General features: G+C 57.4%; 1 protein-coding gene across 3 annotated transcripts; it reads right to left on the reverse strand.

Moving 5' to 3' along the window:
- Positions 1-71: 71 nt before the first annotated feature.
- Positions 72-16,537, reverse strand: LOC140111019 (chondroitin sulfate glucuronyltransferase-like). Of its 3 annotated transcripts, XM_072132310.1 has the most exons (6): positions 16,369-16,383; positions 9,964-9,992; positions 9,573-9,746; positions 2,453-3,017; positions 1,735-1,917; positions 72-1,417 (listed from the first exon to the last, which is right to left on the reverse strand). In XM_072132310.1, exons 3-6 carry the CDS (start codon positions 9,641-9,643, stop codon positions 161-163), a joined length of 2,076 nt encoding a protein of 691 aa, XP_071988411.1. In that variant the 5' UTR covers positions 9,644-9,746; positions 9,964-9,992; positions 16,369-16,383; the 3' UTR covers positions 72-160. The 3 variants fall into 3 exon arrangements, with proteins under 3 accessions (XP_071988411.1, XP_071988409.1, XP_071988410.1); XM_072132308.1 differs by having other exon boundaries at positions 9,573-9,992; positions 16,369-16,537; XM_072132309.1 differs by lacking the exon at positions 9,964-9,992 and having other exon boundaries at positions 16,369-16,536.
- Positions 16,538-22,057: the final 5,520 nt, after the last annotated feature.

Raw genomic sequence — 22,057 nt, forward strand, 5'->3', positions numbered from 1 at the left:
ACTGGACCCATTCTTTACTGAATTCAGCCCATACTGGGGTCAAGTACATTATACACAGATGACACGGCCTCCACAGAGTATAAATATATTTCATTTGCATATTTACAGGCGATATATTTATATACATATACATATTTATCATTAACCCCTTGTGATAAGTCTAAGTACTATTCGTTTGGTCTTGGTCAAACAGAGCCATGGCAAGGTGGATCCGCGAGCCCAGGCCTTCCAGGTTGCTCTGCACACAGCGGTGGTAGCCGTCTCCTGAGAGGTGGGTGCAGCACTTTCTCCGTGAAAATCTCTGTACCAGTGCCGGCTCCAGAGCCCGAAAGACATGGAGGTCCGAGTGCTGCAGGAACAGCTCCAGTAGCTCGATGTCCCCGTCATCCTCATCTTCTTCCTTCTGTACTTCGCCCACCATCCGGTTACTGGCTCTCATAAAGTCTGAATTATAGAAGCAGAACTCTGAGGAAGAGAGGCGGTCAAAATGTCCATCATGTGGGAATTCTGCTGACTGTGGAATGGAGAAGCCAGGACGCGACACATCAGAGCTGTACTCCTGGTAGTGGACAGGGGAGAAGACCTGCCAAGCACCAATGGCGTTCATACGGCAGCGGTTCAGTGCCTCGGAGGTCACCTCGCTCCACACACTCACAAGAAAGAAAAGAGTGTCCGTGGAGTGTTTTTTAGACACCACTTCCATGAGGCGGACCTGAGATGCTAACTCTGTGCGGACACTGGACACCTCCAGGCGAAGGTAAGTATAGCGCTTCTCCAGCTCTGCCAACATGGTGCGTACGTCCTCATACATGTCCTTCTCCTGCCCAGAGGAACCCATGTCATATACTAGCAATACAGTCAGGGCCACATTCTCTTGAGGGTCAAGAAGGTTTGTTGCAAAGACATCAAGAAAACCTGCAATATGGTCAATGTCATAAGGCATTAAAGGCAACACGAGCTGGACTCTTGTGGCTTCTGTCACATACGGCATAGGAAGGATCTCCACAAAACCAAGTGGACGTAGGAGGCTAAGGCGCTTAGTGATCACCCCCACGTGCCCCTTTTCAGTGGTAGCTTCCAGCAGAAGGTCCAGTGTGTATTCCATTCCCCTAGTGGGGTCAAAGCGTCTGTAGCCATTGAGCAGCCGGCGCTTTCTAAAGTGCAGCCATGGAAGGTAGCGCTGATTGAGCTGATCCAGAGCTTCTTCCAGAACCTGCTGCACATCAAGCAGCCACACACCCTGCAGAAGACACTTAGGGGAGCCATCCGGGCAGGAGAAAGTGTGCATCTCTGTGAAGTATTCCCAAGTCAACAGATCAAATCGAGACGTCGGATTGAACGGTGGATTCACACCAATTGGCCATAAGAGATTGGAGTCTCCATCTGGTGTGAAGGAGGAAAGGTTCCTGATCTCACTCTGAAACAAAACAATAAAGACACGATTAGCAAAGAGAAAACCAGACCATTATCCTTCAAGGTCATCCTCCTTCATCTCATCCAAGTTCTACAACCACCTGGAGACCCTTCAGAACACCACCTTACAATCCACAGCATATCATAGAGGTAGTACTGGTAATATTGGATCACGGCACCTATGTGGTTGGCAACTTATAGTTGTGACCTCCCTCTGCTTCTCTCTCCAGTCAGAAGCAGCGCACCATCTATGACTGGAGGAAATAGTCAGGGGAATGTGACAGATTTGGGGAGGGAGGATGAAAGGCAGCGGCCCGATACCTGGAGCCGCTGGATCCTGTCGTATGTCTTGTGCAGTCTTATATGGTCGAGTTTCTGCTGAAGCTTGTACACCATTGTGCTGTCCTTCACCGGATGGACCGAGAGCGCTGACCCCAGCAGGTCTTCATCTATATTCTCCACATCAACATTTCTAGGGAGATCATGGGAAACAAAGCGCAGGCCCTAGACCAGAAGTGAGAAATAACCACTAAATGAGGGGGTAAAATGTATTCAGGGTCATAGTTGTGTGGCCTGAGAGGTGGTATGGGGAGATGACTGGCAGAGGCCTAAAGCTGAGGAGACCCAGGGAATGGGCTGGGGTCTGGGAAGCGTCGATGTAAGACTACGAGGCTGGAGAAGGGAGAATCCATTGCCCCTACAAATCTCCCAATGTCTCCCTCTCTCTTGTCTGTCATTAAAACCTCTGTAGAGATGAAATAAAGGAACGGTCATTATGCTTAGTGCCTCCTCCTCCTTTTTTGCTGACATATCATTCGCCCCTTTGCCTGCTGGGATCTGATATAAACCTAAAGGAAGCGTATGCAGTACTAACACTATGGACTAGACAAACCCAATGCACAGAGCCCCTGCTATTTCTCCATTGTGACTTATCGATATAAGACCATGGTCTGAGGCCTACAAAAGAGGTAGTGAGTCAAGACTATGGGCTAAGGCCTGGGAGGTGTTTGCAGAGTTCTACAGGTTGTACACTTATTACCTGAAACTCGGCTACACAAGAAATACTCAGAGTGTCTTGCAAGCAGCGCCCCAACCATTCATCTGGCCTGGAACTCAAGATATCAGAGCGACAGATGTCCAAATGAGGCCCCAAGCTGAGGAAAAGGGCCCTAGACACCAGGTATCCAGAGCCACCATGACAGTATCTCCAGCCTTCCTGGCCTCCTATGAACTCCATGGGTTTGCCAATGTAGATTTCAGGCCCAGGGCTCAGGTGACTGACAAAATCTTGCAGTTGAAAGCCATTGGTGAATGTCTCGTCCTGAGAAATGTAGAACCAGTCATATGTGGATAAAAGGTGGGTCTCGATGAAGCGTAGGGTGTGGTACATCACCCATACTGGCCGCTCGTCCCCATGGGACACCACCTCCATTCCTGTGGGCACCTTAGCGCCCCGGGCCCCTGTGAAGAACATTATGCGGCTCACATGAGGTGAAAGGGTCCGATTCAAAGACACGGCAAGAGAGTTCAGTGTGGAGCGGGAAGACAAGATGACGACCAAAAGACGCTCCCTGAAACCCAGCTCCGATTGGATGTAGCGGGCTCTGTGGGGAAATCACGGGGAGACACAAAGGACAGAACTTAGATAGGATGTTAGGCAATTTTCCATTTTGGGTATTGAAGTTCACTGGAGTGTTGGGAGCACAGGTGCACATGCGGGGGTGGGGAGCAGAAGAGCCTGCACGCAGGGGGAGGGGGAATAGGGAGGTTTGAAGGACCACAAGAGAGGCCTGGTGCACGCGGGGGAGGAGGAGAGAGGCCAGGAGCACAGGTGCACGCAGGGAAGAAGGAGAAGAGAAGCGAGGAGCACAGATACGTGCAGGGGAGAAGGAGGAGAAGAGAGGCGAGGAGAACAGGTGCACGCAGGGGAGAAGGAGGAGGAGAAGAGAGACCAGGAGCACAGGTGCACCCAGGGGAGGAGTAGTAGAAGAGAGGCCCAGGAGCACAGGTGCACCCAGGGGAGGAGTAGTAGAAGAGAGGCCAGGAGCACAGGTGCACGCAGGGGAGAAGAGAGGCCAGGAGCACAGGTGCACACAGGGGAGAAGAGAGGCCAGGAGCACAGGTGCACGCAGGGGAGAAGGAGGAGGAGAAGAGAGGCCAGGAGCACAGGTGCACGCAGGGGAGAAGAGAGGCCAGGAGCACAGGTGCACGCAGGGGAGAAGAGAGGCCAGGAGCACAGGTGCACGCAGGGGAGAAGAGAGGCCAGGAGCACAGGTGCACGCAGGGGAGAAGGAGGAGGAGAAGAGAGGCCAGGAGCACAGGTGCACGCAGGGAAGAAGGAGAAGAGAAGCGAGGAGCACAGATACGTGCAGGGGAGAAGGAGGAGAAGAGAGGCGAGGAGAACAGGTGCACGCAGGGGAGAAGGAGGAGGAGAAGAGAGACCAGGAGCACAGGTGCACCCAGGGGAGGAGTAGGAGAAGAGAGGCCAGGAGCACAGGTGCATGCAGGGGAGAAGGAGAAGAGAGGCCAGGAGCACAGGTGCACGCAGGGGAGAAGAGAGGCCAGGAGCACAGGTGCACGCAGGGAAGAAGGAGAAGAGAGGCCAGGAGCACAGGTGCACGCAGGGGAGAAGAGAGGCCAGGAGCACAGGTGCACGCAGGGGAGAAGGAGGAGGAGAAGAGAGGCCAGGAGCACAGGTGCATGCAGGGGAGAAGAGAGGCCAGGAGCACAGGTGCACGCAGGGGAGAAGAGAGGCCAGGAGCACAGGTGCACGCAGGGGAGAAGGAGGAGGAGAAGAGAGGCCAGGAGCACAGGTGCACGCAGGGAAGAAGGAGAAGAGAAGCGAGGAGCACAGATACATGCAGGGGAGAAGGAGGAGAAGAGAGGCGAGGAGAACAGGTGCACGCAGGGGAGAAGGAGGAGGAGAAGAGAGACCAGGAGCACAGGTGCACCCAGGGGAGGAGTAGGAGAAGAGAGGCCAGGAGCACAGGTGCATGCAGGGGAGAAGGAGAAGAGAGGCGAGGAGCACAGGTGCACGCAGGGAAGAAGGAGAAGAGAGGCCAGGAGCACAGGTGCACGCAGGGGAGAAGAGAGGCCAGGAGCACAGGTGCACGCAGGGGAGAAGGAGGAGGAGAAGAGAGGCCAGGAGCACAGGTGCATGCAGGGGAGAAGAGAGGCCAGGAGCACAGGTGCACGCAGGGGAGAAGAGAGGCCAGGAGCACAGGTGCACGCAGGGGAGAAGGAGGAGGAGAAGAGAGGCCAGGAGCACAGGTGCACGCAGGGAAGAAGGAGAAGAGAAGCGAGGAGCACAGATACATGCAGGGGAGAAGGAGGAGAAGAGAGGCGAGGAGAACAGGTGCACGCAGGGGAGAAGGAGGAGGAGAAGAGAGACCAGGAGCACAGGTGCACCCAGGGGAGGAGTAGGAGAAGAGAGGCCAGGAGCACAGGTGCATGCAGGGGAGAAGGAGAAGAGAGGCGAGGAGCACAGGTGCACGCAGGGGAGAAGGAGAAGAGAGGCCAGGAGCACAGGTGCACGCAGGGGAGAAGGAGAAGAGAGGCCAGGAGCACAGGTGCACGCAGGGGAGAAGAGAGGCCAGGAGCACAGGTGCACGCAGGGGAGAAGAGAGGCCAGGAGCACAGGTGCACGCAGGGGAGAAGGAGGAGGAGAAGAGAGGCCAGGAGCACAGGTGCACACAGGGGAGAAGGAGGAGGAGAAGAGAGGCCAGGAGCACAGGTGCACACAGGGGAGAAGGAGGAGGAGAAGAGAGACCAGGAGCACAGGTGCACGCAGGGGAGAAGGAGGAGGAGAAGAGAGGCCAGGAGCACAGGTGCACGCAGGGGAGAAGAGAGGCCAGGAGCACAGGTGCACGCAGGGGAGAAGAGAGGCCAGGAGCACAGGTGCACGCAGGGGAGAAGGAGGAGGAGAAGAGAGGCCAGGAGGACAGGTGCACGCAGGGGAGAAGAGAGGCCAGGAGCACAGGTGCACGCAGGGGAGAAGAGAGGCCAGGAACACATGTGCACGCAGGGGAGAAGAGAGGCCAGGAGCACAGGTGCACGCAGGGGAGGAGGAGGAGAAGAGAGGCCAGGAGCACAGGTGCACGCAGGGGAGAAGAGAGGCCAGGAGCACAGGTGCACGCAGGGGAGAAGAGAGGCCAGGAGCACAGGTGCACGCAGGGGAGAAGAGAGGCCAGGAGCACAGGTGCACGCAGGGGAGAAGAGAGGCCAGGAGCACAGGTGCACGCAGGGGAGAAGAGAGGCCAGGAGCACAGGTGCACGCAGGGGAGAAGAGAGGCCAGGAGCACAGGTGCACGCAGGGGAGAAGAGAGGCCAGGAGCACAGGTGCACGCAGGGGAGAAGAGAGGCCAGGAGATCAGGTGCACGCAGGGGAGAAGAGAGGCCAGGAGCACAGGTGCACGCAGGGGAGAAGAGAGGCCAGGAGCACAGGTGCATGCGGGGGAGAAGAGAGGCCAGGAGCACAGGTGCATGCGGGGGTGGAGAAGAGAGGCCAGGAGTACAGGTGCACGCGGGGGAGGAGGAGAGAGGCCAGGAGCACAGGTGCACGCAGGGGAGGAGAGGCCAGGAGCACAGGTGCACGCAGGGGAGAAGAGAGGCCAGGAGCACAGGTGCACGCAGGGGAGAAGAGAGGCCAGGAGCACAGGTGCACGCAGGGGAGAAGAGAGGCCAGGAGCACAGGTGCACGCAGGGGAGAAGGAGGAGGAGAAGAGAGGCCAGGAGCACAGGTGCACGCAGGGGAGAAGAGAGGCCAGGAGCACAGGTGCACGCAGGGGAGAAGAGAGGCCAGGAGCACAGGTGCATGCGGGGGTGGAGGAGAAGAGAGGCCAGGAGTACAGGTGCATGCGGGGGAGGAGGAGGAGGAGAAGAGAGACCAGGAGCACAGGTGCATGCGGGGGTGGAGGAGAAGAGAGGCCAGGAGTACAGGTGCATGCGGGGGAGGAGGAGAAGAGAGGCCAGGAGCACAGGTGCACACAGGGGAGAAGGAGGAGGAGAAGAGAGACCAGGAGCACAGGTTCACGCAGGGGAGAAGAGAGGCCAGGAGCACAGGTGCATGCGGGGGTGGAGGAGAAGAGAAGCCAGGAGTACAGGTGCATGCGGGGGAGGAGGAGAGAGGCCAGGAGCACAGGTGCACGCTGGGGAGAAGGAGAAGAGAGGCCAGGAGCACAGGTGCACGCAGGGGAGAAGAAAGGCCAGGAGCACAGGTGCATGCGGGGGTGGAGGAGAAGAGAGGCCAGGAGCACAGGTGCACGCAGGGGAGAAGAGAGGCCAGGAGCACAGGTGCACTCAGGGGAGAAGAGAGGCCAGGAGCACAGGTGCACGCAGGGGAGAAGAGAGGCCAGGAGCACAGGTGCACGCAGGGGAGAAGAGAGGCCAGGAGCACAGGTGCACGCAAGGGAGAAGGAGGAGGAGAAGAGAGGCCAGGAGCACAGGTGCACACAGGGGAGAAGGAGGAGGAGAAGAGAGGCCAGGAGCACAGGTGCACGCAGGGGAGAAGGAGGAGGAGAAAAGGGGCCAGGAGCACAGGTGCACGCAGGGGAGGAGAAGAGAGGCCAGGAGCACAGGTGCATGCGGGGGTGGAGGAGAAGAGAGGCCAGGAGTACAGGTGCATGCGGGGGAGGAGGAGAGAGGCCAGGAGCACAGGTGCACGCAGGGGAGAAGAAAGGCCAGGAGCACAGGTGCATGCGGGGGTGGAGGAGAAGAGAGGCCAGGAGTACAGGTGCATGCGGGGGAGGAGGAGAAGAGAGGCCAGGAGCACAGGTGCACGCAGGGGAGAAGAGAGGCCAGGAGCACAGGTGCACGCAGGGGAGAAGAGAGGCCAGGAGCACAGGTGCACGCAGGGGAGAAGAGAGGCCAGGAGCACAGGTGCACGCAGGGGAGAAGAGAGGCCAGGAGCACAGGTGCACGCAGGGGAGAAGAGAGGCCAGGAGCACAGGTGCACGCAGGGGAGAAGGAGGAGGAGAAGAGAGACCAGGAGCACAGGTGCACACAGGGGAGAAGGAGGAGGAGAAGAGAGACCAGGAGCACAGGTGCACGCAAGGGAGAGGGAGGAGGAGAAGAGAGGCCAGGAGCACAGGTGCACGCAGGGGAGAAGGAGGAGGAGAAAAGGGGCCAGGAGCACAGGTGCACGCAGGGGAGGAGAAGAGAGGCCAGGAGCACAGGTGCATGCGGGGGTGGAGGAGAAGAGAGGCCAGGAGTACAGGTGCATGCGGGGGAGGAGGAGAGAGGCCAGGAGCACAGGTGCATGCTGGGGAGAAGGAGAAGAGAGGCCAGGAGCACAGGTGCACGCAGGGGAGAAGAAAGGCCAGGAGCACAGGTGCATGCGGGGGTGGAGGAGAAGAGAGGCCAGGAGCACAGGTGCACGCAGGGGAGAAGAGAGGCCAGGAGCACAGGTGCACGCAGGGGAGAAGAGAGGCCAGGAGCACAGGTGCACGCAGGGGAGAAGAGAGGCCAGGTGCACAGGTGCACGCAAGGGAGAAGGAGGAGGAGAAGAGAGGCCAGGAGCACAGGTGCACACAGGGGAGAAGGAGGAGGAGAAGAGAGACCAGGAGCACAGGTGCATGCGGGGGTGGAGGAGAAGAGAGGCCAGGAGCACAGGTGCACGCAGGGGAGAAGAGAGGCCAGGAGCACAGGTGCACGCAGGGGAGAAGAGAGGCCAGGAGCACAGGTGCACGCAGGGGAGAAGAGAGGCCAGGTGCACAGGTGCACGCAAGGGAGAAGGAGGAGGAGAAGAGAGGCCAGGAGCACAGGTGCACACAGGGGAGAAGGAGGAGGAGAAGAGAGACCAGGAGCACAGGTGCACGCAAGGGAGAAGGAGGAGGAGAAGAGAGGCCAGGAGCACAGGTGCACGCAGGGGAGAAGGAGGAGGAGAAAAGGGGCCAGGAGCACAGGTGCACGCAGGGGAGGAGAAGAGAGGCCAGGAGCACAGGTGCCCGCAGGGGAGAAGGAGAAGAGAGGCGAGGAGCACAGGTGCACGCAGGGGAGAAGAGAGGCCAGGAGCACAGGTGCACGCAGGGGAGAAGGAGGCGGAGGAGAGAGGTCGGAAGCAAAGGCGCACGCAGGGGAGAAGGAGGAGGAGAGAGGCCAGGAGCACAGGCGCACGTGGGGTAGGGAGAGGAGAGAGGCTAGGAGCACGCAGGGGAGAAGGAGGAGGATAAGAGAGACCAGGAGCACAGGCACACATGCGGGGAGTAGAAGAGGCCATCATTAATCATGTGATCCCCAAGGGGAAGCGTTTTTAAAAACTGTCTGCTGTGGCTGTCTGCACCGTCGCTGCCTGCTGTGGCTGTCTGCACCGTCGCTGCCTGCTCCGGGGCCTGCGCCGTCGCTGCCTGCTCCGGGGCCTGCGCCGTCGCTGCCTGCTCCGGGGCCTGCGCCGTCGCTGCCTGCTCCGGGGCCTGCGCCGTCGCTGCCTGCTCCGGGGCCTGCGCCGTCGCTGCCTGCTCCGGGGCCTGCGCCGTCGCTGCCTGCTCCGGGGCCTGCGCCGTCGCTGCCTGCTCCGGGGCCTGCGCCGTCGCTGCCTGCTCCGGGGCCTGCGCCGTCGCTGCCTGCTCCGGGGCCTGCGCCGTCGCTGCCTGCTCCGGGGCCTGCGCCGTCGCTGCCTGCTCCGGGGCCTGCGCCGTCGCTGCCTGCTCCGGGGCCTGCGCCGTCGCTGCCTGCTCCGGGGCCTGCGCCGTCGCTGCCTGCTCCGGGGCCTGCGCCGTCGCTGCCTGCTCCGGGGCCTGCGCCGTCGCTGCCTGCTCCGGGGCCTGCGCCGTCGCTGCCTGCTCCGGGGCCTGCGCCGTCGCTGCCTGCTCCGGGGCCTGCGCCGTCGCTGCCTGCTCCGGGGCCTGCGCCGTCGCTGCCTGCTCCGGGGCCTGCGCCGTCGCTGTCTGCTCCGGGGTCTGCGCCGTCGCTGTCTGATCTCTGGGGTGGCATTTTGTGCTGTACTGTGGTTGTTGGTGCATCTAGGGTGCTGGTTACTGGGGTGGCACCTTAAGGTTATGATGACAATGCGGTTGCTCACCTCAGGCCTAAATCCTTAGATTAAAAAATAGAACAGACATTAAAAGGACATTTCATCATTTCCCTAAATTCCATTAAATTTCCATACTGGAGCGATCAACTCCACTGCCCAATAGATGGCACCCACCAGTCCCCGCACCCACCTCAGCACCTTCTTGTGTGGAGCGTGTGGCTTGTGGGCATATGGAATGATTCGAGGCTTGAGGTCATTCATGGGGGCTTCCTGGAGGGCAGGTCCTAGTCCATGGACACTGACTGGTCCGGTCACACAGGGGCTCTCCTCTTCCTGGATCCAGGAGACCCTCAGGAGGCTCAAGCTGCAACCAATGGACAGGCCCAGGATGAGGGGGAGCGCCGGACGCAGGAGCCCCAGCAGCACGGGGTAGAGCCTGGGACCCATCCTGACAAGTGACAAATAATAACTGTGACACCCCCCAACACCATCCACAATGGAAAGGGGTGCCAAGGGGAGAACGAGGAGACCAAGTCCATCTGAAAGTCACAATGTGCCCAGAAAAGTCACCTCTCCATTACCTGTGACACCAAGTGACATCACTGTGAGCCTGAAAGAGAAAGGGAGACCCAGTGATCACCCGCAAGTAACCGGGACCCCAATGATGGAAAATGGCAATAGGAGAGTTATGGGGGGACCCCTCCTCAGGACTCTCATAGCTGTGTATAGGGGAGTTATGGGGAGCAGTGATGGGGGGACCCCTCCTCAGGACACTCATAGCTGTGTATAGGGGAGTTATGGGGGGCAGTGATGGGGGGACCCCTCCTCAGGACACTCATAGCTGTGTATAGGGGAGTTATGGGAGCAGTGATGGGGAGACCCCTCCTCAGGACACTCATAGCTGTGTATAGGGGAGTTATGGGGGGCAGTGATGGGGGGACCCCTCCTCAGGACTCTCATAGCTGTGTATAGGGGAGTTATGGGGGGCAGTGATGGGGAGACCCCTCCTCAGGACGCTCATAGCTGTGTATAGGGGAGTTATGGGGGGCAGTGATGGGGGGACCCCTCCTCAGGACACTCATAGCTGTGTATAGGGGAGTTATGGGGAGCAGTGATGGGGGGACCCCTCCTCAGGACACTCATAGCTGTGTATAGGGGAGTTATGGGGGGCAGTGATGGGGGGACCCCTCCTCAGGACACTCATAGCTGTGTATAGGGGAGTTATGGGAGCAGTGATGGGGAGACCCCTCCTCAGGACACTCATAGCTGTGTATAGGGGAGTTATGGGAGCAGTGATGGGGGGACCTCTCCTCAGGACACTCATAGCTGTGTATAGGGGAGTTATGGGGGGCAGTGATGGGGGGACCCCACCTCAGGACACTCATAGCTGTGTATAGGGGAGTTATGGGGGGCAGTGATGGGGGGACCCCTCCTCAGGACACTCATAGCTGTGTATAGGGGAGTTATGGGGGGCAGTGATGGGGGGACCCCTCCTCAGGACACTCATAGCTGTGTATAGGGGAGTTATGGGGGGCAGTGATGGGGGACCCCTCCTCAGGACACTCATAGCTGTGTATAGGGGAGTTATGGGGGGCAGTGATGGGGGGACCCCTCCTCAGGACACTCATAGCTGTGTATAGGGGAGTTATGGGGAGCAGTGATGGGGGGACCCCTCCTCAGGACTCTCATAGCTGTGTATAGGGGAGTTATGGGGGGCAGTGATGGGGGGACCCCTCCTCAGGACTCTCATAGCTGTGTATAGGGGAGTTATGGGGGGCAGTGATGGGGGGACCCCTCCTCAGGACTCTCATAGCTGTGTATAGGGGAGTTATGGGGGGGCAGTGATGGGGGACCCCTCCTCAGGACACTCATAGCTGTGTATAGGGGAGTTATGGGGAGCAGTGATGGGGGGACCCCTCCTCAGGACACTCATAGCTGTGTATAGGGGAGTTATGGGAGCAGTGATGGGGAGACCCCTCCTCAGGACACTCATAGCTGTGTATAGGGGAGTTATGGGAGCAGTGATGGGGGGACCTCTCCTCAGGACACTCATAGCTGTGTATAGGGGAGTTATGGGGGGCAGTGATGGGGGGACCCCTCCTCAGGACTCTCATAGCTGTGTATAGGGGAGTTATGGGGGGCAGTGATGGGGGGACCCCTCCTCAGGACACTCATAGCTGTGTATAGGGGAGTTATGGGGGGCAGTGATGGGGGGACCCCTCCTCAGGACACTCATAGCTGTGTATAGGGGAGTTATGGGGGGCAGTGATGGGGGACCCCTCCTCAGGACACTCATAGCTGTGTATAGGGGAGTTATGGGGAGCAGTGATGGGGGGACCCCTCCTCAGGACTCTCATAGCTGTGTATAGGGGAGTTATGGGGGGACCCCTCCTCAGGACTCTCATAGCTGTGTATAGGGGAGTTATGGGGAGCAGTGATGGGGGACCCCTCCTCAGGACACTCATAGCTGTGTATAGGGGAGTTATGGGGAGCAGTGATGGGGGGACCCCTCCTCAGGACACTCATAGCTGTGTATAGGGGAGTTATGGGGGGCAGTGATGGGGGGACCCCTCCTCAGGACTCTCATAGCTGTGTATAGGGGAGTTATGGGGGGCAGTGATGGGGGACCCCTCCTCAGGACACTCATAGCTGTGTATAGGGGAGTTATGGGGGGCAGTGATGGGGGGACCCCTCCTCAGGACACTCATAGCTGTGTATAGGGGAGTTATGGGGAGCAGTGATGGGGGGACCCCTCCTCAGGACACTCATAGCTGTGTATAGGGGAGTTATGGGGGCAGTGATGGGGGGACCCCTCCTCAGGACACTCATAGCTGTGTATAGGGGAGTTATGGGGGGCAGTGATGGGGGGACCCCTCCTCAGGACACTCACAGCTGTGTATAGGGGAGTTATGGGGGCAGTGATGGGGGGACCCCTCCTCAGGACACTCATAGCTGTGTATAGGGGAGTTATGGGGGGCAGTGATGGGGGGACCCCTCCTCAGTGTATACGGGGGGCAGTGATGGGGGGACCTCTTCTCAGGACACTCATAGCTGTGTATAGGGGAGTTATGGGGGGCAGTGATGGGGGGACCACTCCTCAGGACACTCATAGCTGTGTATAGGGGAGTTATGTGGGGACCCCTCCTCAGGACTCTCATAGCTGTGTATAGGGGAGTTATGGGGGGCAGTGATGGGGGGACCCCTCCTCAGGACACTCATAGCTGTGTATAGGGGAGTTATGGGGGGCAGTGATGGGGGGACCCCTCCTCAGGACGCTCATAGCTGTGTATAGGGGAGTTATGGGGGGCAGTGATGGGGGGACCCCTCCTCAGGACACTCATAGCTGTGTATAGGGGAGTTATGGGGGGACCCCTCCTCAGGACTCTCATAGCTGTGTATAGGGGAGTTATGGGGGGCAGTGATGGGGGGACCCCTCCTCAGGACTCTCATAGCTGTGTATAGGGGAGTTATGGGGAGCAGTGAAGGGGGGACCCCTCCTCAGGACACTCATAGCTGTGTATAGGGGAGTTATGGGGGGCAGTGATGGGGGACCCCTCCTCAGGACGCTCATAGCTGTGTATAGGGGAGTTATGGGGGGCAGTGATGGGGGGACCCCTCCTCAGGACACTCATAGCTGTGTATAGGGGAGTTATGGGGAGCAGTGATGGGGGGACCCCTCCTCAGGACTCTCATAGCTGTGTATAGGGGAGTTATGGGGAGCAGTGATGGGGAGACCCCTCCTCAGGACACTCATAGCTGTGTATAGGGGAGTTATGGGGGGGCAGTGATGGGGAGACCCCTCCTCAGGACACTCATAGCTGTGTATAGGGGAGTTATGGGGGGCAGTGATGGGGGACCCCTCCTCAGGACACTCATAGCTGTGTATAGGGGAGTTATGGGGGGCAGTGATGGGGGACCCCTCCTCAGGACACTCATAGCTGTGTATAGGGGAGTTATGGGGGACAGTGATGGGGGGACCCCTCCTCAGGACACTCATAGCTGTGTATAGGGGAGTTATGGGGGCAGTGATGGGGGGACCCCTCCTCAGGACACTCATAGCTGTGTATAGGGGAGTTATGGGGGGCAGTGATGGGGGGACCCCTCCTCAGGACACTCATAGCTGTGTATAGGGGAGTTATGGGGAGCAGTGATGGGGGGACCCCTCCTCAGGACACTCATAGCTGTGTATAGGGGAGTTATGGGGGGCAGTGATGGGGGGACCCCTCCTCAGGACACTCATAGCTGTGTATAGGGGAGTTATGGGGGGCAGTGATGGGGACCCCTCCTCAGGACTCTCATAGCTGTGTATAGGGGAGTTATGGGGGGCAGTGATGGGGGGACCCCTCCTCAGGACACTCATAGCTGTGTATAGGGGAGTTATGGGGGGCAGTGATGGGGGGACCCCTCCTCAGGACACTCATAGCTGTGTATAGGGGAGTTATGGGGGGGCAGTGATGGGGGACCCCTCCTCAGGACACTCATAGCTGTGTATAGGGGAGTTATGGGGGCAGTGATGGGGGGACCCCTCCTCAGGACACTCATAGCTGTGTATAGGGGAGTTATGGGGGGCAGTGATGGGGGGACCCCTCCTCAGGACACTCATAGCTGTGTATAGGGGAGTTATGGGGAGCAGTGATGGGGGGACCCCTCCTCAGGACACTCATAGCTGTGTATAGGGGAGTTATGGGGGGGCAGTGATGGGGGGACCCCTCCTCAGGACACTCATAGCTGTGTATAGGGGAGTTATGGGGGCAGTGATGGGGGGACCCCTCCTCAGGACACTCATAGCTGTGTATAGGGGAGTTATGGGGGGCAGTGATGGGGGGACCCCTCCTCAGGACACTCATAGCTGTGTATAGGGGAGTTATGGGGGGCAGTGATGGGGGACCCCTCCTCAGGACACTCATAGCTGTGTATAGGGGAGTTATGGGGAGCAGTGATGGGGGGACCCCTCCTCAGGACTCTCATAGCTGTGTATAGGGGAGTTATGGGGAGCAGTGATGGGGGGACCCCTCCTCAGGACACTCATAGCTGTGTATAGGGGAGTTATGGGGAGCAGTGATGGGGGACCCCTCCTCAGGACTCTCATAGCTGTGTATAGGGGAGTTATGGGGGGCAGTGATGGGGGGACCCCTCCTCAGGACACTCATAGCTGTGTATAGGGGAGTTATGGGGGGCAGTGATGGGGGGACCCCTCCTCAGGACGCTCATAGCTGTGTATAGGGGAGTTATGGGGAGCAGTGATGGGGGGACCCCTCCTCAGGACACTCATAGCTGTGTATAGGGGAGTTATGGGGAGCAGTGATGGGAGGACCCCTCCTCAGGACACTCATAGCTGTGTATAGGGGAGTTATGGGGGGCAGTGATGGGGGGACCCCTCCTCAGGACACTCATAGCTGTGTATAGGGGAGTTACGGGGGGCAGTGATGGGGGGACCCCTCCTCAGGACACTCATAGCTGTGTATAGGGGAGTTATGGGGAGCAGTGATGGGGGGACCCCTCCTCAGGACTCTCATAGCTGTGTATAGGGGAGTTATGGGGGGCAGTGATGGGGGGACCCCTCCTCAGGACACTCATAGCTGTGTATAGGGGAGTTATGGGGGGCAGTGATGGGGGGACCCCTCCTCAGGACACTCATAGCTGTGTATAGGGGAGTTATGGGGGGCAGTGATGGGGGGACCCCTCCTCAGGACTCTCATAGCTGTGTATAGGGGAGTTATGGGGGGCAGTGATGGGGGGACCCCTCCTCAGGACTCTCATAGCTGTGTATAGGGGAGTTATGGGGGGCAGTGATGGGGGGACCCCTCCTCAGGACTCTCATAGCTGTGTATAGGGGAGTTATGGGGGGCAGTGATGGGGGACCCCTCCTCAGGACACTCATAGCTGTGTATAGGGGAGTTATGGGGGGCAGTGATGGGGGGACCCCTCCTCAGGACTCTCATAGCTGTGTATAGGGGAGTTATGGGGGGCAGTGATGGGGGGACCCCTCCTCAGGACACTCATAGCTGTGTATAGGGGAGTTATGGGGGGGCAGTGATGGGGGGACCCCTCCTCAGGACACTCATAGCTGTGTATAGGGGAGTTATGGGAGCAGTGATGGGGAGACCCCTCCTCAGGACACTCATAGCTGTGTATAGGGGAGTTATGGGGGGCAGTGATGGGGAGACCCCTCCTCAGGACACTCATAGCTGTGTATAGGGGAGTTATGGGGGGCAGTGATGGGGGGACCCCTCCTCAGGACACTCATAGCTGTGTATAGGGGAGTTATGGGGGGGCAGTGATGGGGGACCCCTCCTCAGGACACTCATAGCTGTGTATAGGGGAGTTATGGGGGCAGTGATGGGGGGACCCCTCCTCAGGACACTCATAGCTGTGTATAGGGGAGTTATGGGGGGCAGTGATGGGGGGACCCCTCCTCAGGACACTCATAGCTGTGTATAGGGGAGTTATGGGGGGCAGTGATGGGGGGACCCCTCCTCAGGACACTCATAGCTGTGTATAGGGGAGTTATGGGGGGCAGTGATGGGGGGACCCCTCCTCAGGACACTCATAGCTGTGTATAGGGGAGTTATGGGGGGCAGTGATGGGGGGACCCCTCCTCAGGACACTCATAGCTGTGTATAGGGGAGTTATGGGGGGCAGTGATGGGGGGACCCCTCCTCAGGACTCTCATAGCTGTGTATAGGGGAGTTATGGGGGGCAGTGATGGGGGGACCCCTCCTCAGGACTCTCATAGCTGTGTATAGGGGAGTTATGGGGGGCAGTGATGGGGGGACCCCTCCTCAGGACACTCAAGGGAGTTATGGGGGGCAGTGATGGGGGGACCCCTCCTCAGGACTCTCATAGCTGTGTATAGGGGAGTTATGGGGGGCAGTGATGGGGGGACCCCTCCTCAGGACTCTCATAGCTGTGTATAGGGGAGTTATGGGGGGCAGTGATGGGGGGACCCCTCCTCAGTGTATACGGGGGGCAGTGATGGTTATTACCTGTCCCCTAGGCTCCGCCCCGCTCTCTTAGCTCCGCCTTACTCCTCTTCTGAGGGGCCAATAATAATGACGCGTTTCAAAGGTCACATGATCGGAGCTCTTCCTATGTCATCCTGCCACCATAGAGAGGAGACTCTGTACAGACGCGCTGCGCAGCCGGAAGTGTCACGTGGTGTAGAGCGCTCGTTCTTTGATTGGTTACCTCTCGCCTCCTCATCGCGAGAACCTTCAGCACCGCCTCTTTTCACGTGACCGCCTCTTTTCACGTGACCGCCTCTTTTCACGTGACCGCCTCTCTGGAGTGTGACTCCGCCCCTGCTGCCCTCCTCCTGACTTCCTGTGCAGTTACCTGTGTGTACTGCAGGGGGCGCCAGATTCGTAGATTATGTCGCACGTTCCTTAGGAATGTGGCGCCCCCTGCAGTATAACATGGGGCATGCGACAATTGTGTCAGACACAAGGCAGTGACGCCACATGATGATCCGGATCATTAGGCTTCGCTCCGGCTCTTTATAATGATCCGGCTCATAAGACTCTGTCTGGCTCCTCTCAGTGATCCGGATAATAAGAGGAGCTGGAGCCTAATGGGCCGGATCACTAAGAGAAGCCAAGCCTAATGAGCCGGATCACTAAGAGAAGCCAAGCCTAATGAGCCGGATCACTAAGAGAAGCCAAGCCTAATGAGCCGGATCACTAAGAGAAGCCAAGCCTAATGAGCCGGATCACTAAGAGAAGCCGAGCCTAATGAGCCAGATCACTAAGAGAAGCCGAGCCTACTGAGCCGGATCACTAAGAGAAGCCGAGCCTAATGAGCCGGATCACTAAGAGAAGCCGAGCCTACTGAGCCGGATCACTAAGAGAAGCCGAGCCTAATGAGCCGGATCACTAAGAGAAGCCGAGCCTAATGAGCCGGATCACTAAGAGAAGCCGAGCCTAATGAGCCGGATCACTAAGAGAAGCCAAGCCTAATGAGCCGGATCACTAAGAGAAGCCGAGCCTACTGAGCCGGATCACTAAGAGAAGCCGAGCCTACTGAGCCGGATCACTAAGAGAAGCCGAGCCTAATGAGCCGGATCACTAAGAGAAGCCGAGCCTAATGAGCCGGATCACTAAGAGAAGCCGAGCCTAATGAGCCGGATCACTAAGAGAAGCCAAGCCTAATGAGCCGGATCACTAAGACAAGCCGAGCCTAATGAGCCGGATCACTAAGAGAAGCCGAGCCTAATGAGCCGGATCACTAAGAGAAGCCGAGCCTAATGAGCCGGATCACTAAGAGAAGCCGAGCCTAATGAGCCGGATCACTAAGAGAAGCCGAGCCTAATGAGCCGGATCACTAAGAGAAGCCGAGCCTAATGAGCCGGATCACTAAGAGAAGCCGAGCCTAATGAGCCGGATCACTAAGACCCTGTACGGCTCCTCCTAGTGATCCCGCTCCTTAGGGGCCACTCTGGCTCTTTCTTAGAGGAGGCATACCGAATCTTATAAGCCGGATAACTAAGTTATCCGGCTCTTCTTAGTGATCCGGCTCATTAGACTCTGTACGGCTCTTCTTAGTGATCCGGCTCATTAGACTCTGTACGGCTCTTCTTAGTGATCCGGCTCATTAGACTCTGTATGGCTCTTTTTAGTGATCCGGCTCATTAGACTCTGTATGGCTCTTCTTAGTGATCCGGCTCATTAGACTCTGTATGGCTCTTCTTAGTGATCCGGCTCATTAGACTCTGTATGGCTCTTCTTAGTGATCCGGCTCATTAGACTCTGTACGGCTCTTCTTAGTGATCCGGCTCATTAGACTCTGTACGGCTCTTCTTAGTGATCCGGCTCATTAGACTCTGTATGGCTCTTCTTAGTGATCCGGCTCATTAGACCCTGTATGGCTCTTCTTAGTGATCCGGCTCATTAGACTCTGTATGGCTCTTCTTAGTGATCCGGCTCATTAGACTCTGTACGGCTCTTCTTAGTGATCCGGCTCATTAGACTCTGTATGGCTCTTCTTAGTGATCCGGCTCATTAGACTCTGTATGGCTCTTCTTAGTGATCCGGCTCATTAGACTCTGTATGGCTCTTCTTAGTGATCTGGCTCATTAGACTCTGTATGGCTCTTCTTAGTGATCCGGCTCATTAGACTCTGTACGGCTCTTCTTAGTGATCCGGCTCATTAGACTCTGTACGGCTCTTCTTAGTGATCCGACTTTTAGACTCTGTATGGCTCTTCTTAGTGATCCGGCTCATTAGACTCTGTACGGCTCTTCTTAGTGATCCGGCTCATTAGACTCTGTATGGCTCTTCTTAGTGATCCGGCTCATTAGACTCTGTACGGCTCTTCTTAGTGATCCGGCTCATTAGACTCTGTACGGCTCTTCTTAGTGATCCGGCTCATTAGACTCTGTATGGCTCTTCTTAGTGATCCGGCTCATTAGACTCTGTATGGCTCTTCTTAGTGATCCGGCTCATTAGACTCTGTATGGCTCTTTTTAGTGATCCGGCTCATTAGACTCTGTATGGCTCTTCTTAGTGATCCGGCTCATTAGACTCTGTACGGCTCTTCTTAGTGATCCGGCTCATTAGACTCTGTACGGCTCTTCTTAGTGATCCGACTATTAGACTCTGTACGGCTCTTCTTAGTGATCCGGCTCATTAGACTCTGTACGGCTCTCCTTAGTGATCCGGCTCATAAGACTCTGTACGGCTCTTCTTAGTGATCCGGCTCATTATGCTCAGCTCTGGCTCCTCTTAGTGATCCGGCTCATTAGACTCTGTATGGCTCTTCTTAGTGATCCGGCTCATTAGACTCTGTACGGCTCTCCTTAGTGATCCGGCTCATAAGACTCTGTACGGCTCTTCTTAGTGATCCGGCTCATTAGACTCTGTACGGCTCTTCTTAGTGATCCGGCTCATTAGACTCTGTATGGCTCTTCTTAGTGATCCGGCTCATTAGACAGCACACACAGACACGGGAGGACACGTGGCGTCACTCTACATCGCACATGCAGGTGGAATCACAGCACACACAGACACGGGAGGACACGTGGCGTCACTCTACATTGCACATGCAGGTGGAATCACAGCACACACAGACACTGGAGGACACGTGGCATCACTACATCGCACATGCAGGTTGAATCACAGCACACACAGACATGGGAGGACACGTGGCGTCACTCTACATCGCACATGCAGTTGGAATCACAGCACACACAGACATGGGAGGACACGTGGCGTCACTCTACATCGCACATGCAGGTGGAATCACAGCACACACAGACACTGGAGGACACGTGGCATCACTACATCGCACATGCAGGTTGAATCACAGCACACACAGACATGGGAGGACACGTGGCGTCACTCTACATCGCACATGCAGTTGGAATCACAGCACACACAGACATGGGAGGACACGTGGCGTCACTCTACATCGCACATGCAGGTGGAATCACAGCACACACAGACATGGGAGGACACGTGGCATCACTACATCGCACATGCAGGTGGAATCACAGCACACACAGACATGGGAGGACACGTGGCATCACTACATCGCACATGCAGGTGGAATCACAGCACACACAGACACGGGAGGACACGTGGCGTCACTCTACATCGCACATGCAGGTGGAATAACTGCACACACAGACATGGGAGGACACATGGCGTCACTCTACATCGCACATGCAGGTGGAATCACAGCACACACAGACATGGGAGGACACGTGGCATCACTACATCGCACATGCAGGTGGAATCACAGCACACACAGACACGGGAGGACACGTGGCGTCACTCTACATCGCACATGCAGGTGGAATCACAGCACACACAGACACGGGAGGACACGTGGCGTCACTCTACATCGCACATGCAGGTGGAATCACTGCACACACAGACATGGGAGGACACGTGGCGTCACTCTACATCGCACATGCAGGTGGAATCACTGCACACACAGACATGGGAGGACACGTGGCGTCACTCTACATCGCACATGCAGGTGGAATCACAGCACACACAGACATGGGAGGACACGTGGCATCACTACATCGCACATGCAGGTGGAATCACAGCACACACAGACACGGGAGGACACGTGGCGTCACTCTACATCGCACATGCAGGTGGAATCACAGCACACACAGACATGGGAGGACACGTGGCGTCACTCTACATCGCACATGCAGGTGGAATCACTGCACACACAGACACGGGAGGACACTTGGCGTCACTCTACATCGCACATGCAGGTGGAATCACAGCACACACAGACATGGGAGGACACGTGGCATCACTCTACATCGCACATGCAGGTGGAATCACAGCACACACAGACACGGGAGGACACGTGGCGTCACTCTACATCGCACATGCAGGTGGAATCACAGCACACACAGACACGGGAGGACACGTGGCATCACTCTACATCGCACATGCAGGTGGAATCACAGCACACACAGACATGGGAGGACACGTGGCGTCACTCTACATCGCACATGCAGGTGGAATCACAGCACACACAGACACGGGAGGACACTTGGCGTCACTCTACATCGCACATGCAGGTGGAATCACAGCACACACAGACATGGGAGGACACGTGGCATCACTCTACATCGCACATGCAGGTGGAATCACAGCACACACAGACACGGGAGGACACGTGGCGTCACTCTACATCGCACATGCAGGTGGAATCACAGCACACACAGACACGGGAGGACACGTGGCATCACTCTACATCGCACATGCAGGTGGAATCACAGCACACACAGACATGGGAGGACACGTGGCGTCACTCTACATCGCACATGCAGGTGGAATCACTGCACACACAGACATGGGAGGACACGTGGCGTCACTCTACATCGCACATGCAGGTGGAATCACAGCACACACAGACATGGGAGGACACGTGGCATCACTCTACATCGCACATGCAGGTGGAATCACAGCACACACAGACACGGGAGGACACGTGGCGTCACTCTACATCGCACATGCAGGTGGAATCACAGCACACACAGACATGGGAGGACACGTGGCGTCACTCTACATCGCACATGCAGGTGGAATCACAGCACACACAGACATGGTAGGACACGTGGCGTCACTCTACATCGCACATGCAGGTGGAATCACAGCACACACAGACATGGTAGGACACGTGGCGTCACTCTACATCGCACATGCAGGTGGAATCACCGCACACACAGACATGGGAGGACACGTGGCGTCACTCTACATCGCACATGCAGGTGGAATCACAGCACACACAGACACGGGAGGACACGTGGCGTCACTCTACATCGCATATGCAGGTGGAATCACAGCACACACAGACACGGGAGGACACGTGGCGTCACTCTACATCGCACATGCAGGTGGAATCACAGCACACACAGACACGGGAGGACACGTGGCGTCACTCTACATCGCACATGCAGGTGGAATCACAGCACACACAGAAACGGGAGGACACGTGGCGTCACTCTACATCGCACATGCAGGTGGAATCACCGCACACACAGACATGGGAGGACACGTGGCGTCACTCTACATCGCACATGCAGGTGGAATCACAGCACACACAGACATGGGAGGACACGTGGCGTCTCTCTACATCGCACATGCAGGTGGAATCACCGCACACACAGACACGGGTGGACACGTGGCGTCACTCTACATCGCACATGCA

This window comes from Engystomops pustulosus, unplaced genomic scaffold (assembly GCF_040894005.1).
Source record: "Engystomops pustulosus unplaced genomic scaffold, aEngPut4.maternal MAT_SCAFFOLD_364, whole genome shotgun sequence".
Lineage (NCBI taxonomy): Eukaryota > Metazoa > Chordata > Amphibia > Anura > Leptodactylidae > Engystomops > Engystomops pustulosus.